The following is a 17400-nucleotide window of genomic DNA, read 5'->3' as shown; positions in this document are numbered from 1 at the left end:
CAATTTACAGCAGCTGTCACATTTGGTTTTTATCCAACTCACAATGGCAGCTCGTAACATTTTGCCATGGTGTTTTGAAGAGCTTCAAATGCTTCTTGGGTCGGTGGCAGACGAAAAACTCCAGCAAGAGCCGGATGCTGCAACAAGGAAAACCTTGCTGTGAGAACTGGTATACGGAGCCATGCTCAGTCCCAAAAACCAAAAACATGTTAATATACATGTCTGGTAAACAGAGCTTAACATTACAGCTGCCATTATTGTGGTTTTCAAAGCTGGTGGTTTATTGTTAGAGATTTTTGTGACATTAACATCTCTATTTTGCAGGGGAGCTGTGCTTGTGGAAAAGCGACCAGAAAAAAGCATGTCAGGCCATACCAAGCTGAACTGAGTCGAGTCAAAGTCAGTGGAAAAGCAGCAACAGCTCACCAAAGATGTGCTGCATTAAAACCAGGCTAACCAACGATGACCGATGTTGTGGTCTGAAAATTTTCTACTGATAAACTATTAAAGTGACAGCACAAGACAAAGGTGGTTATTAAAATGCACAGTGTGGATATAAGGTGTTAGTCCACTTTAAAGAGGGTTTGATCCAGAAATTCAGGAAGCAGGGATTTACTCTTAATGGCAGAAAAACAGCATCCAGTAGAGCAGGAAATGTAAAAGAAAGCAAATAGTTGTCAGAGTTCATCTTGGGGACACTTAATGGAAGTATGGTGTTATTGGGAGTCAGTATAAAGATGGAAAGCTCAGGCCAGTGTTGGAGTTTCTGGGAGGAATCAATACCGGATGTTATGGGACATTAAGAAGACCTCTGGTACATTTTTTTTTTCCTTGAGTCATTTCCCATTGCCGGCAGCCTTTCCTGCTCTCCACTCAGAATTCCATAATGGTAATTTATTGGCTTTCTGGACGACATCCGTCCTGTTTGTTTGGACATTCACCTATTTGTCCTATGCCACACGTAGGCCGAGAGGAGGGAATAAAGTCAGAAGAGTGAAACGAGGGCTGGCAGCCAGACGTGTCCTTGTGAGGGGAACACTGATGTGGAGGTAAGTGCAGAGGAACCATGTTCTTTTGTGTGATTTGCACTCGTCCTTTGCAGGAAATGGAGAGATCCTGCTGCTGACTCAGAAACTGGCGGAAAGAGGAATGTGTTTCTTAAATGAATTAATATCGAGTGTTCCGGCCAGAGTTATGTATTAATCAAGGCTGAGTTAACTCAAGTGTCTGAGTTAATTCACCCCTCAACCTAATGAAATAAATACTCAGAGTGATTGATGTATTGAAGAGGTATGACATCACTGTCTCTGAGAATCAGAATTGAGACAAACACATACTGACCATCTTTAGTAATGAGTGTTTACATGCACTTAATAAATGGGATTTCTGCAGTTATCTGATTATTCAATTGGTCATGTAAACAGCATACTCTGATTTCTGAGATTGGAGTTAATGTCAGAACAGGTAGGTCTCTGTCTTAGGTAGGTAGGTCCACGTATTTCTGTGATATTATTGGTTGCTGCAAAGCAGAAATCAGTTTATTGCCAAACTCAGATGGGAGTTTTCCCATTATCTGCTTTCCCAAGTGCATGTAAACACTGAAAACACAAAATCTGATTTTGTTCAGTTATTTGATTATTGAGCGCATGTAAGCACACACCGTGTTATTACACATTATAAAATGTAAAATATCCTGTGCCAGTCCAGAAGAGCTTCACAAAGAGCCCAGCTCACTGTCTTCCTACTAGAAAACACAACATTTCGGTCATTATCTATCATTGAACATTTAAGTAGCCTACACCTGACTCTCTCCAGCATAGTGTATGAAATAAATGTATCTGTCCTTCCCATTTGTTTACATTAGTGCTGCACTCTGAAACCACACAAATCAGTCCACAATATGGCACCCATAAAAAACACATGTGACTGAAACCCTTGGATATAAACTGCCTGTTTATCAACAAGTATTTAACATATACAGGCACACACACTTGTTTAGAATGTAAAATATCTGTTCTGAGTAGGTGTTCCAGTAGAGTCTGTGTCTGATTAGGCATTTGGAATGTATTTGGCTGAGCAGAGCTGCCCGTCTCTTTAACCTCCGCTAAAGCCTCCCAAAAAAAAAAAAAAAAAAAGAAGAAGAGTGTTTTGCCTGACTGAGCCTTGATAGCCTGCTGGCCGGACATCACCACATTTGTCCACTCCAAAATTCTACAGTAACTGTCCCTCCATTCAGAGAACTGCCAAACCTTGTTACGTGAAGAGGTAACAAACATTAGAGAGAGGATTGAATCAGGGATTTCCCCATGCATTTTAATGAGAGATGAAATTTACTCCTCAGTAACTCACACAGTTACTCCAACTTCAGGTTTTAAGCTAGAAACATCAAACTCTGCAGGACTATTAACCCAGTATGTAGATAGTGTGCTTGAATAGTGTATGGTTTCTGTACAGCAATCATTAAAATATATGGTTTCCTATAGTAAATGGCTGTTTGATATGGAAACATAAATAAATAAAAACAAGAATGTCATATGAAATATGGCAATAATAATTAATGTAATGGCAAGTTTGAATTTAAATATTCAATTTATACATGCAAATATGGACTCAAAATGACAATAATAATTTAGTCATTTCATTTACACTTCTATTGATATTTCATTTACAGTAAGATTTGTATATTTATCAGGATCTTTATTTAAATGATAATGCATTTCCCAGTATGAAAGGTCATTTTTCATGTGATAATGCATCAATTGTGTCAAAATAATTAAAATGTATCAGCTAAAATGCATTTGCCCTGCCCTGATGGGATGAGTGGAAAAGTCACGGTTGCAAAATTTGCGGTTTGCACAGACTGAGCGCAGTTGGGCTGATAATGTTATTGAAAAGTGCAGCTTCCTGTTTAACATTTGAATTTTGCCATCTTTGTAGTGTGGATGTGAGTTTAAACACATTGTCACTGATTTCAAATCCATATTAGGTGAATAACTTTTTAATTATCATTTTGACAGTTGTTGCATGACCACATGACAGATGTTAATTCTAAATTTTCAATGAAATAATAATACACTTTCAAATCTCAGTGTAAATTCAATTAATTCTGAATGAAATACATACATGCCTCCATAGGTTGAACATTCGACATATTCAAATTAAATTGCCACAATTGAAGATCGTACATCTCTCATATAATCATTGACACATGGGGCTCACAATCTCACACTCATACAGACTAATCTACAGTCATAGTTTACATACATTAGTGCATAACATGGAAGAACACAACGAAACCTCAAAACTCATAAGACAAATTGAAGACTTGCCCTCCTTTAAATCTGAGCTTTATATTGCCCGGTACTTGATGCTGCGATCTGATCAGTGCTCACTTTGTACTATATTCTCATGCAGTGGTGAGATACAGCAGCTTTTTTTGGGCTGTTTACAAGAGATCAGACCATATTAAAAGGTGAGTGTTTGTATGGTGCAGATATTTGCAATTCTAATACTGAAATGTTAGACGGGTGAGGCCTCCAGCTGGTTCCAGCCCGTCACGGACAACAGTAAACTCCAGCTTCTTCGATCCCAAAGACTAATTTATCAGAAAGTTCAGCACTGGCAGGCAGCCACTGTCACTGTGATCTTATACACCCAAAAAGTGTGATTAAAATAAGAATATGTATAACAGACATGCAGCTCATCACAAATACATTGGATGGAGCTCCATCACTGCAGAAAGAGCAATTCCACTGCTTCACAGTCCAATGTTAGGGGGCTTTATAAACCTGGTACTTGGCTTTGGGATTGGTGACTTAAGTCTAATGTGCAGCTGCTTCAGAGCTTAACACACTTAAATGTCTCAAAAGCTGACATGTTAACAAACTGTAATTATTGCAGTAGTTTAGAGAATGATTTTCTCAATCAGTTACAAAGACAAGATATTTAGTTGTTCACAAAATGGTGAACCTCGCCCTTGCTTGTGAACGACTGAGCCCTTCAGGGATGCTCCCTTTATCCCAATCATGACACTCACCTGTTTCCAATTAACCTGTTCACCTGTGGAATGTTCAAAACAGGTGTATTTTGAACATTCCTCAACTTTCCCAGACTTTTATTGCCCCTGTCCCAACTCTCACTCAGAAATGCATCACAAACCAAGGCTGAGTCGACTCCAAGAGGTTCAACTATATGAATTATTAGACAAAGGTTTATAACAGCAAGTCCTGGTTGCTCAAATAAGTGATTTTTTGCGAGTTGAGATAAATGTTTGTTTTATTTGTTGACAAAAAGTGAAAAACACCTGTTGCAAAATCCTGCTTCAGTGCATGTTCAGTACATGGTAACCCTGGCAGGTTCAACCATGCTACAAAGGTACCAGACTACTGGCCCTGTGAATGGACTGTCTAAGCAGAAGCAGACATACAGTACATCTATCAAAGGTCAGAAGCTATCTAAACTGAAGAGGTAAGGACCCGCTTGGCTAGCCAGCCAAGTGCTGGCATCAAAAATGGCTAAATGAGCATTCTAAATGGGTAAATGGACAATGTGCTGTGGCCAGCTGTGCCAGAACAGCAACTGACAGCCTGGTTTGAACAAGTGTCAAGTTTTCTAGACCCCTAAAAGGTCAAGTAAAAAATGTTTTATTATCCTTACTCAGGATTACAGCAAGATTTGGGCTCACATTTAACCCATAGGTGGCAGTGAACACACAAACAGATATATACTCACCAGTGAAAATGGGGTACTCAACACACACACAAACACCTGGAAGGAGAGGCAGCCAAATCAGTGCCCTGGGGGTTAGGTGCTTTGCACAAGGTCACTTAATGTAACACTAGATAGTATTTTACCTATAAACTACAGCTTAAAAATCATTGTGATGCTTGGCTGACCTGTAATAAGGAGAGCCTCTGTCATAACTGCTCCGGGTTCAGCACTGCATAAACTGCACTGCACTTTCAGAATAGGGTAGGAAACTACACCTCCTCTCTCCTTTAATATCAGGACAGTGCTGTAAAAGTGAATTACACTCTGCAGCTGTAGGGGGAGCCCAGGAGCAAAAATACCAAATCATACCTGGTGTCCTTTTAAGCCACTAATGTCGAAGGAGGCGAAAATGTAGTGCCCATATTTATTTCTGCTGGTCCAGGGGATCAAACCCTAGTCTCTACCTATCACTTTCATATTATCTGTCTATTTTACATATATGAGAAGTAGATATTATAATAAGATTTTAAAGACAGTACTTTTTAAATGATTTGGATCATGCAGTGCCTGTTGACTTAAATTTGTTTTTGTTACTTTATCATAATTAAAACTGATTTTATTTCATGTAATGCTAATTATTTGTTTTAATGATGCTTTTAGTTTTCCGTAAAGCACATTGAACCACCTTGTGTATTATAAGCTGTTAATAAAAAAAAAAAAAAAACACAGCACCTTGCCTTGCTGCAAAGATCATTGCTATAAGAGAAACAAGCCTTACCTTGAGAGGTCTGGGTGCATATATATTTCTTGATCAAGGCATCTGTGGGTTGGGTGTAAAGGCTGAGTGCGTATTTCAGGGACTTCAGGTCAGGGCTCTTCTCCAAAAAGGTTTTCTTCAGGCCGTTTCCTCCCGCGTGGAAATATTGCTGTGAAGGAGAGGCAGAGGGGTTAGGTGCAGAAAAGAAACTATTCAAGGGCAGAGTTTCTCAAAGCTGAGAAACATAGAGCTGTCTGATCTCACAAAGGTACCCTAATGAGGGTTGATCTAAATGGATCAGGAATATGGGAAGTGAGTGTGTCTTAGGCAAACCATGCACATCGAATTAACACTGGATTTGGAACACCTACCTTGTATCTACATTCATTGACCATTTTATCTGACCATACAGGAGCATTTTGTAGCTCTACTGTTACACACTGTGGTCAACCTGTTTCTCTGCATACTTTCTTATCCCCCATTTCACCCTGCTCTTCAATGGTTAGGACCTCTACAGTACCACCATATATATATATATATATATATATATATATATATATATATATAAAGAGGTGGGATTAATACAAACAGGATACCAAAAATTTGGGACACTAAACAAATTGTGAATAAAAACTGAATGCAATGATGTGGAGGTGCCAACATCTAATATTTTATTCAGAATAGAACACAAAACACAGATCAAAAGTTTAAACTGTATCATTTTATCATTTATCATTTTAAGGGAAAAATATGTTGTTTCAAAATTTCATGGCATCAACAAATCCCAAAAAAGTTGGGACAAGGCCATTTTTTTTACCACTGTGTGGCATCCCCCCCTTCTTCTTACAACACTCAACAGATGTCTGGGGACAGAGGAGACCTGTTTAGGAATAGGAATGCTCTCCCATTCATGTCTAATACAGGTCTCTAACTGTTCAATTGTCTTGGGCCTTCTTTGTCGCACCTTCCTCTTTATGATGCGCCAAATGTTCTCTATAGATGAAAGATCTGGACTGCAGATCTTTCCCTGAAAGAGATGCCAGCTAGATGGGAGCATATGTTGTTCTAGAACCTGAACATAGTTCTCTGCATTAATGGTGCCTTTCCAGACATGCAAGCTGCCCATGCCACAAGCACTCATGCAACCCCATACCATCAGTGGTGCAGGCTTCTGAACAGAGCGTTGATAAAAACTTGGGTTATCCTTGTCCTCTTTGGTCCGTATGACATGGCGTCCCAGTGTTCCATAAAGAACTTCAAATCGTGACTCATCTGACCACAGAACAGTCTTCCATTTTGCCAAACTCCATTTTAAAAGACCCCTGGCCCAGTGCAAACGTCTGAGCTTGAGGAGCTAGCTTAGAAATGGCTTCCTCTTTGCACTGTAGAGTTTCAGCTGGCAACGGCGGATGGCACGGTGGATTGTGTTCACTGACAATGCTTTCTGGAAGTATTCCTGAGCCCATTCTGTTATTTCCTTAACAGTGGCATTCCTGTTTGAGGTGCAGTGACGTTTAAGGGCCCGGAGATCACGAGCATCCAGTAGAGTTTTATGGCCTTGACCCTTACGCACAGCAATTGTTCCAGATTCTCTGAATCTTTTGATGATGTTATGCACAGTTGATGATGATAACTTAAAAGTCCTTGCTATTTTACGCTGGGTAACACCATTCTGGTATTGCTGCACTATCTTTCTGCGCAACAATTGTGGAATTGGTGATCCTCTTACCATCTTGGCTTCAGAGAGACACTGACACTCTGAGAAGCTCTTTTTATACCCAATCATGTTGTCAATTGACCTAATTAGTGTTAATTGGTCTTCCAGCTGTTCGTTATATGCTCTATTTCCTTTTTCCAGTCACTTATTGCTACTTGTCCCAACTTTTTTGGGATTTGTTGACACTGTGAAATTTTGAATCAACATATTTTCCTTTAAAATGTTACATTTACTCAGATTAAACTTTTGATCTGCCATCTATGTTCTATTACAAATAAAATATTGACATTTGCCATCTCCACATCATTGCATTCAGTTTTTATTCACAATTTGTTTAGTGTCCCAACATTTTTGGAATCCAAAAATTTTCAAGTAGGTAAATGTATGAAGCTGGCACTCTGGGGGAAAAATGACTGTTTACTGTGTATTTGAAGGGGATTAAAACTATCAAGATAATCTGGTAATAATTACTTTACACCACACTCACAGGTAAAAACCAATCCCATTGGAATAGGGCTCATGTCATCTTCTAACTTCAGTTTCTGACCATAGAGCAGGTGGTCCAGATAGTTTTGGCTGGTGGAGCACTCTTAATGCAGCTGCCACACTGACATGTAAAAACACCTGCAACACTGCTGTTCAACAGCTGTTGTGTGGTCAGAAACTGACCAGTGATGAATGGGGTAGAGGGCTGATAAATCGTACAGCAACATATGGGCTACAATATGTGTGTACATTACTGCAGTTAAAAATAGATGTTAAATACATATTTTCAATGTTGGGAAAAAGCAGCAAACTTATTTTTAACAGAAAACTACACAGAAGCCTCAACAACTCAAAAAACAGATGCTGCCTGTTGCACCACCATTCTGTGCCTGATAACTGCAGCAAAACTGTATCAGACAGTGGTAAACCTGTAGTAGTTTATAAAGAAATGAGTATTTGTTGTGTATTTAATCAACAGGGCATAAGTATCTTGATTTTCTCTGCAGTGATATTATGTGACTGTGATGCAAAAAAACAGTTTCCAGTTCTGCTACCTCAAACTCTTTTCTCTTTTTACAGAAATTGAAATCTGACACTCGGCTGTGGGGGATTTCTCCGCTTTGAGACGCCCGGCACTGAATCAAAGGCACACACCTGTTTTTTTTTTTTTTTTCATATTTTTTATGCATAAAAATACAAACACCTTTGAGCTGCAAAACTTTTTATACTGGAAACACAAAGTGTTGCTTCATAAAAAAAAGGAATAATGAGCCATCTTGGCTTGAATTTTTATCTCACACACACAGTTTTATTACCCTGTTATAATGTGGGCACTCTCATGTACCATATGTATTAAATTACTTTGCCATACATTGTATGGTCATGAATATGTTTGTATACGCTATGTATTCCATATATATATCTAATGTTTTTCCATTCGTAACGCATACACACACACACACACACACACACACACACAGACAGTTATTACTGGAGACTGTAGTCCACTTGTCTTTGCATACATTCTTGTGTCCATTTCACCCAGCTCTTCAATGATCTTTTCAGTCCAGCAGTGACACTGAGAAGCTCTGGACTCTGCTTTGTCTGATCCACTCGTACCAGTGCAACAAACAACCACCACGTCAGCGTCACTGCAGCACTGAGAATGATCCTGAGGAGGAGGGTGAAATAGGGAGGGTGAAATGGGGATAAGTAAGTTTGCAGAGAAACAGGTGGACTACAGTCTGTAAGTGCTGTCTGTAAGTATATTTGTTATTCCTGAATTTAGATAGAACACACACACACACACACACACACATACACACATACATACAAACCCCGCAGGATATTTTCTCATTAGTGAATAAAGGCTGATTGATTGAGAAGTGGTCAGGTGTGTGACATTTCCCTCAGACGGACTCTGGCCGATACTGCTGCATTAGCGCTGGACAAAGTAGTTGCAAGTGATTAAAGTAGATTGAGTTTTTCAGCACTGTCTCGTTGTCAACAGTAAAGGCCAACAGCCACGCTTCAAGTTTAAGAGTCTCACTGAAGTTTCCAAAGCTGATTAAAAGTTGGAGAACCCGTAACAGCAAGGCTCTAGTGTATTACCACAACGTTCCCCATCAGATTCACAGCACCTAAAGCTTTTCTTACTGAGAGAGAGGAAAAAATCAAGCTCCATTCTCAAATTAGATCTGAAGATACCCACAGTTGTGCGTACATTCTTTCACAGTGAGAAGATCTGCTCAACACTGGGGGTCTGCAAATATGTGGAGCTGTTTCTCAAAAGCTTTTCACACATGCTCGGTAACCCAGAAATTTTCCAGATTTTATTTGAAGGAGCTGTATGTGTGAACACAATTATCTGTAATATCTGTCCTGGACCCTACCCCGACTTTACCCGCTAGTGCTGTAGTGCAAACTCTGGGCAAATCAGATTGTGTGTATGTGTGAATAGACCCAGTATTGTTCCACATAATCTCCAGAGTTAGAGTTCAGGCGTGAAAATGAATTCAGAACAATGGAGCTAAACTCAGAACTCAACATCACTTAAGATTCTCCCAAAAACCCTGCAAATTGCAGTAAAAACACAATCATAATGGATACAGATCCTAAAATATTACATAGTTAGAAGTAAGGGCCTTGTTAAAAAAATTAATGATTTATGCAATTACATTTAAAAAGCATTACAGTAATAACGATAAATAGTAAAAGTAATAAAAATAATTATTTGGTATGTGTAAAAGGTTAAATGTGGTTTTATTTGACTTTGATTTTTCCATGCTACTCCCTCTATATATTCCTCTCTCTCATGCTAAATGAAATGTGGTGGTCCTGTGTCAACTGTTCTTTCCGACCCTTCACTCTTCTGCCAATTAAACTCCACAAACAATACCAGGTAATTTCACTAAAAAGAGACGACTGGTGGCAGCCGCAGGCTTTTTGATTGGAGCCTAATTTAGCTGCCGATAATAAATGGTTTATTTTGTTTGTCTTGTGGCACCTTCAGCGCAGATTAGGCTGTGTTTTATTGACTGTCCGGAGGGGGCTGCATCACCTAAATGTCTCGATAATTCACCAGACTATAAACAATGCCTTGCTTTTAGAGTTTTCGACAAAAGTGTCAGGACAGGATAATTATACCTGGATAAATAAGTTGTCTGTAAAAGCAGTGAAACTGCAGTGGAATTAATGAGTGTATTTGAGTAACATGTTGGTTCTTTAATGGAAGGTTTTGGAAGACCAGGCTATCCTCCTCTTTTATAGATATTAGTATGTTACAGTGATTAAAGTATGCTGTTAGCACAATAATGATTGGTGGAGTACAAGCTCTTATAATTTTTTTTAAGTACATTCGTCCAGAGATTTTCAGCACCAGTCTGTGGGGGCAAAAATACTCAACAGATAAATTTAATACTGCAGTGACCATGCCCTGATGGTCCTTAGTAATTAATTTTTCACCCACAAGCTGGCCAATAACACTGTTTCATTTGGAAGGACTGTTAAGACCAGTGGCTGCAGTGAAAAATGATAAACAAATCCTTTTGTTAATTGGCTTAATAGATAAGAGTCAGGACAGAGTAATGATTTGTTCCGTTAAAGTTTGTGAATTAGGAAAGATCCTGCTGAGCTTTTGAATGCCTCATGTTTGTTTCATTTTATTTCAATAGGGATAGAAAATGAAAAGAAAAACATTGGACGTTGGTCAGGCTTAAAGTAGACACACAAAAAGTAGACATGGGTCGCATGTCCCAAAAGGTTGAAACCCCTGCATTGGTCTACAGAAGATCTTCAGACACTACAGGCCTTCATCAACATTTCAGAAAAGGAAAAATCATTTCAAGGGTTGCTGAGTTATTTCTTTAAATAACGACTACATCAATGAGTACATTTTCACAGTAAGAGTGCATCTGATCCAGACAGTAATTGTGTAACCTTCAGTCCAGCTTCCCTGAGGCTAAAATACGACCCTCAAACTGTGCGTGAAACTGTGAAACTGTGTTTGGTAATTGCGTAATACTCAGAAAAACTGTCAAAGTGCTTCTACATTTTCATCATCTCCATGATGGTCAGCTCTTGTGCGGTCAGATATTACCCAGTGTGGACTGATCCTCTGGAGGATTACATGCCTGGAGTGACCACTTTAATAACAGCCGCGTGAGCAGCGTGTCAGATAAACCCAGCAGAGTGGACAAAATGGACTTAACACTGCTCGTCCAATGTTTGTTTTGACATGACAGAGGTATAAATAGATTGCTGGATGATATGACCACAAATCAATAATATGATTTATTGGACATTTTACCTCGATTATGATTATTTCACTTTCGACAAGTGTTGAAACAGGACGATGGTATTTAGGTTCTCCTTCATATTGCATATAACACAACACACTGTTCACAGACAGTCACCCAGAGAGTGATTTCAACCCGCAACCCCAGGATCCTGGAGCTGTATGAGTGCAACACTAGCTGCTGCACCACCGTGCCACCCTCGACTGAATTAGCAAAAAAAAAAAAAAAGGATGAAAATTGATCGAATAAATATCCACAAGATTACACCAATTAGACATTTTGAATGTCGATTTTGCCCAGCCCTCAGATAGAGCTCCATCCTTCTAGAAAACAGGTATACTGCTGCACAGCACAAATCCTGGGAGGATTTGTGTCTCTCTTGCCAACCACTGGCAGTGGGGACAGTCTCTCATTATACGAATAAGTCTAGTCTTGGGCAAAATTGCAGTGTCAATTTCCACAATGGAAATAACTTTTATTCTAAAGTTAGATTGTATCTGGGTCTGGGAAACCAGAACTGGCTATATGGAAAAGTCCCTAATAAAGTGGGAGAGCATGTTTAGTGTTGACTCCTTTTAGTGGGGAATAATTGTATTGGATTCTATTGTAGTGGCTGATACACTGAGGTTTAGTTTCAGTAGATTTGTCTCAGATACTGCTTTGCTTTGTTTTGCGATGACAGAGTGATGCAGGTTCTCACAGAGCTGTGTAAATATCATTCTGCCTTACAGATATCTAGAATCAGTGCTTTCAATAATATCAATAGTTGAAAAATGTATGCAATTATTTTAATATTCATATCCTTGTATTCCTTGTACGAATAACTGTAGTCCACCTGTTTCCCAGCATACTTTCTTATTCCTATTTTACACTTCTCTTCAATGGTAAGGACCTCCACAGCACCACTACAGAGAAGGTATGATTTGGGTGTTGGATCATTCTCAGCGCTGCAGAGACCTTGACCTGGTGGGGTGCCTTAGATTGTGTTGTGCTGGTACAATGGATCAGACACAGCAATGCAGCTAGAGTTTTTAAATCCCTCAGTGTCACCGCTGGTATGAGAATAGTCCATCAACCAAAAATATCCAGTCAATAGCATTATTATGTCCACTGATGAAGGACTAGAGGACAACCAACACAAACTGTGCAGCAGCAGATAAGCTGTCTCTGACTTTACATTGGACTAATGAGGGAAGTGTGTCCTAGAAAATCCAAGCAGCACTAACATGCCTGATGCACTCTATGGTCATTGGAGCTCATAAAATTAACACTGGGTGTAGATGTGTGTGTTCCTAATCTAGTAATCGTTTAGTTCACTAACTCTCACACACACACAAACACACACACACACCTCCACAGAGAGAGAGACAGAGAGACATCTTCAATGACTCAATAAAATTCAATGACATATGAAAATTGCATATGGTCCTATGAACGAAGAAGGAAGACAGCGGGGTCATGTTCTCAGGATAAAAAAAATAAGTCATGGTAGAGTAAAAATGATGCTTAGTGTAAAATATAAATATTTCTAAACATTTGAACCCTATTTGACTTTAAACTTGTTTTGTCAGTACCTGTTAGTGGTCAGATGTTGCTTTGATGTCTGATCCCTGTGCTCTTCCCTTCAGAGGTGACCTCACATTTCCTTTTAGCCATTTCACTAATGCTCTGAGTCACAATAACCAACTAAAGGGACTCTGTTTTGAGGTTAAAAGCCTGACTCAAGGGCAAGGCAGCAGCAGTCATCAGCTGGAATTAAAGGCATAACACTGGCCATAGTCGAGCTCAGTGTCCATCCATTTCAGTGCATTACAGCAGCAAATTGAAGCTCCACAGTCTCTGAGTGTAACCAACTCTCAGGAGTTTTACCCAAACAACTTACTGAGAAAAGTTAGGAAGGGTAAAGGTTTCAGCTTTTCTCTTTAATCAATAAATGCAGGGGCTTCCAGCTTACTGATCGATTCCTGTCTGTAAAAGCCCATCGCTTCAATTTCAGGCAGCAAATTCACCACATCCACACAGGGCTAAAATAAATTTTTATTTCTATTACTGATTAATCTGTTGATAATCAATCCATTAATAATTAATAATAAGTAATGTTATAATAAATGTTATAAAATATAAACATTGTCCTTCTTAGCTCTGCCATAAACACTTCCATCTGATCTGGGCAATACATAATTTTCCTTCCTACTATGGCAAAAGGTTACATATAGCCATAATCACCCTCTATACTTCCTTTAGGGTACTGCAGTCTGTCACATGTTTGAATATCACTGAGCAGTGTTTCTCATTCCTGATCCTGATGTATGACTGGCCTCATGTTAACCAAAAAAAATTATGACGAATATCAGAAGGATAGTGGAATTCAGGGGCTATTCTCATTCATCTCCTTACTTTGGAAAGTAGATGATGGTGTTACAATAAGAAATTAGCCTAATAAATATTTACCAATGCAATTTGGGCAATGAAAACAATTATCGTCTTCATAATTATCCAGATAAACTATAATATTGCATTTCAGCTGTCCATCCATCCATTATCTGTAACCGCTTATCCAATTTAGGGTCGCGGGGGGTCCAGAGCCTACCTGGAATCATCGGGCGCAAGGCGGGAATACACCCTGGAGGGGGCGCCAGTCCTTCACAGGGCAACACAGACACACACACATTCACTCACACCTACAGACACTTTCGAGTCACCAATCCACCTGCAACGTGTGTTTTTGAACTGTGGGAGGAAACCGGAGCACCCGGAGGAAACCCACGCGGACAACACACCAACTCCTCACAGACAGTCACCCGGAGCGGGAATTGAACCCACAACCTCCAGGTTCCTGGAGCTGTGTGACTGCGACACTGCCTGCTGCGCCACCGTGCCGCCCATTTCAGCTGTGTTCATCTAATTTAATCTATTTCATGCATTTTAAAGCAGCCTGTGTAATTGATCTGCACAGCAGACTCAGTAACAGCACTTCAACATGTGCTGTGCAGCGTAGCTTTTCACACCAGCGCAAACACATGTTTTGTGTCCATTTTTGGTGTGTACTTCATGTGGCATTCTAACAGTTTCTGTGCAAAAACTGAATGTAAAATCTAAGACAATGAACATCACGTGTTGTCTAAAACCAAATTATTCATTTATCCACTTCTGTGCCAAAAGGCACAATGATTAATTTCATATAAAATTCCTTTTATTCCCTAAAACTTGAGTATTTGTTAGAACGATTCCAGCATTTTATAAAACACGAAGGTTTGTTTATACATCCTGTGCCATAAGGGTGCAAGAATCCACTGGGCTACTCCATTATTTTGTCAATATTTCGGGCATAGATCCTCCTCCCATTCCATGTCAGAAGAGAGATGACCCCTGCTTACAATTTAGGGGCGTTGTCTAGGGACGTCAGCTGAAGGTCAATCATTTTATTTTTCCTAACCTCTGCTGGCATTTCATTAGGTAAGTAGTGCCTTTTTTTTTTAAACCTGGGGCAATTGGTTGTACAGACCATTTCAAATGGCCAATGGGAGGAGGTGTTGGACAGTTTAATTTCAGAGACTTTTATTTTGTTTCATTTATTGGACTGATTCTCAAGTGGGCTTCAAAGTAATTATCAGCATGGGTGGACCAATATTTCGACCTAATTATTTTCACATTTCACATCAATTTATTTATTATTTAAATGAGATGTGATCAACCAACGTGCATGGTGCTTTCAACTTGTCAATGACCATTAAATAACATCTTTTTTGTTATGTAGGACTTCATGCTTATTGCTTATGCTTATTTGTAATGCTTGTATGATACCAATGGCTAAATGAAGAGAAGGACATTAATTCTCAAGATGTAACGATAACAAATGTGTTGTGATGAAACAGATAGAGTTAAAAACAATCATTGAACCATGCAGTGGAGTAATTTCAGATCATTCCTTTATTCATTTTAAAACCATTTTGTAAAACTACCTCCAGATAAATACACACAAACAAAATAAGGGCATTAATCCAGGTGACGACTCAAAATGTCGCAAAAAATATAATTCATTCATGCAACAAATTCCTGCCCTGCACCCAGTAATTTTGGGTGGGCTCAGGACCCACTGTGACCCTGAATTGGATCTTTTTTTTGGTCTAATGTGTTTACTAACCCTACTGTCAGTAAATGCTTAAAAAAACAAAAAAAACAAAAACAAAGGTTCTCTGTCTGATAGGTTAGGCCTTTTCTCTCTCTTCTCATGGCAGGAAATTGTCATCTGGAGGCATTATCGTTGCTCTATCCCTGCTGTTTCAGATTACTTAATGTGGAACTAACTCTAAATTCGGGATATCAGTAACTACATTAAAACATCACACACTGAAAGTGCTTAAATATGTAACTGAATAAATACTTACAAACAAGTTAAACTTCAGCCATGTACAAACAACAGTCACTATATTCCTCAAACATACAGTTTCACCTTAAAAGACTTGGAGCTTCTGAACATAAACAAACCAGAGAGAGCAGCAGTTCCCCAGAATCATCAATGTATGATGATTATAATGAATAGATGCAACACTGAAAGTACTATATTCTGTTTATGTCAGAGAGCGTTAAGAGATGTAGCATACGTGTCGGTGGTGCAACTGAAAGTCTCTGTGTAATTTTAAACTAATTACATTTAACATTTAAGGTTTAGTATGGAATTAATATCCTAACTTACAATCAAACTTGCATTCAGCTAGTGCAACTGGCTACAGAGGTCAAGGCTGGTAAACACATTTCTGGGGAGATTATCCAAGCTGTGAATGCATAACTGAATTGGTGCACTTGAAAATAGTGGAAATCTCTAATGACTCATAGCATCCTTCATGTAGCCTGATTTTTTTTTTTTTTTTTTTTTACAAAAAGCAGAATGACATACATGAGCTCAGAAAAACACATCTTGGTTGATTGACTATGCTGAATGTAAGGGATTTGTTTGCTGAATGGTTACTTTTGAGTGGCGTTACAACACTGCTTTTATTTTCCTTGAACACACCCTACGATTACCATCACAAGTCACTGCCTCAAGAGTCAGTGCAGAGGTCTGAATAAACCCTCTGTGCTGCTGTTTAAATGCGGACACTAAAACCCTCCTCCAGGCCTGTTTTTTTTTTGGCTTTTAAAATCCCCTAATTGGTTCCTCTGCTGTGAATGCTAATGAGGAGCATTTTGCTGTCCTGATTGATCCGAGCAGAGAGGAGGGAGATGTCCGTTTCCATAGAAACGACAGGAATGGTTCAATCCAAAACAGAGCTGATGGAGGCAGGACACATGTAGACAGAGACAATTCACACAGAGAATGTTTTACAAACAGGCAGCAGCACATGCCTTTCTCTCTTTCTCTCTCTGCCTGTGTGTGTGTGTGTGTGTGTGTGTGTGTGCGGGTGCTAACACACACATTGAGTAACAGACCCAAGGTCAGACCTCTGTCTGCTACCCAAAAATAGCTTGGAGAGAGAGAGAGAGAGAGAGAGAGAGAGAGAGAGAGAGAGAGAGAGAGAGAGAGAGCGCGTGAGTGTATGCTGATGGTATGGGGATAGAATACACATTCCCACACTCAAGCCTCACTGCTGGAAAGCTGGTAAATTGCAAGCAAGGTAAAGGCTTTTGAGACAAACAGAGACAGATATAGCTATCAGTCTAGACACGAGATTAGCTGCAACTGTGTTTGTACACGCTACAGAGCAGAAAGAGAAAGAGGAGACAAAGAGGGAGAGTGTATCATTCATCTGCGGAGTACCACAAGGTTCTATTCTAGGGTCTATTTGACTATGGTGTGTTTCCTCCTTTGATTCTGGGTAGACTTGGCACCCACTTAGGCTGATGGGGTTACAGAAAATTAGTTAACAACCAATGAACGAATAACTGTGCTTTCTCATTATAAATGTGACACTCCGTCTCTCCTTGCCCATCAT

General features: G+C 39.4%; 1 protein-coding gene and 1 long non-coding RNA gene across 5 annotated transcripts in view; one reads left to right on the top strand and one right to left on the bottom strand.

Moving 5' to 3' along the window:
• Positions 1-9024, top strand: part of LOC136709366 (uncharacterized) — a 105681-nt gene extending 96657 nt beyond the window's left edge. Inside the window, exons 3-4 of the long non-coding RNA XR_010804487.1 lie at positions 966-1049; positions 8250-9024. This is a non-coding gene — a long non-coding RNA (uncharacterized lncRNA). The remainder of the gene's footprint in view (positions 1-965; positions 1050-8249) is intronic.
• The window catches only part of LOC136709365 (protein unc-13 homolog C-like), a 245897-nt gene that overhangs the window by 16772 nt on the left and 211725 nt on the right, over positions 1-17400 (bottom strand). For all 4 annotated transcript variants that reach the window (XM_066684518.1, XM_066684520.1, XM_066684519.1 and 1 more), the window contains one exon: positions 5489-5636. In XM_066684518.1, coding sequence (XP_066540615.1) covers positions 5489-5636 — 148 coding nt within the window. The remainder of the gene's footprint in view (positions 1-5488; positions 5637-17400) is intronic.

The sequence above is a fragment of the Hoplias malabaricus genome, chromosome 11 (genome assembly GCF_029633855.1).
Source record: "Hoplias malabaricus isolate fHopMal1 chromosome 11, fHopMal1.hap1, whole genome shotgun sequence".
Taxonomy (NCBI): domain Eukaryota; kingdom Metazoa; phylum Chordata; class Actinopteri; order Characiformes; family Erythrinidae; genus Hoplias; species Hoplias malabaricus.
This window is presented reverse-complemented; position numbering and strand designations above follow the sequence as displayed.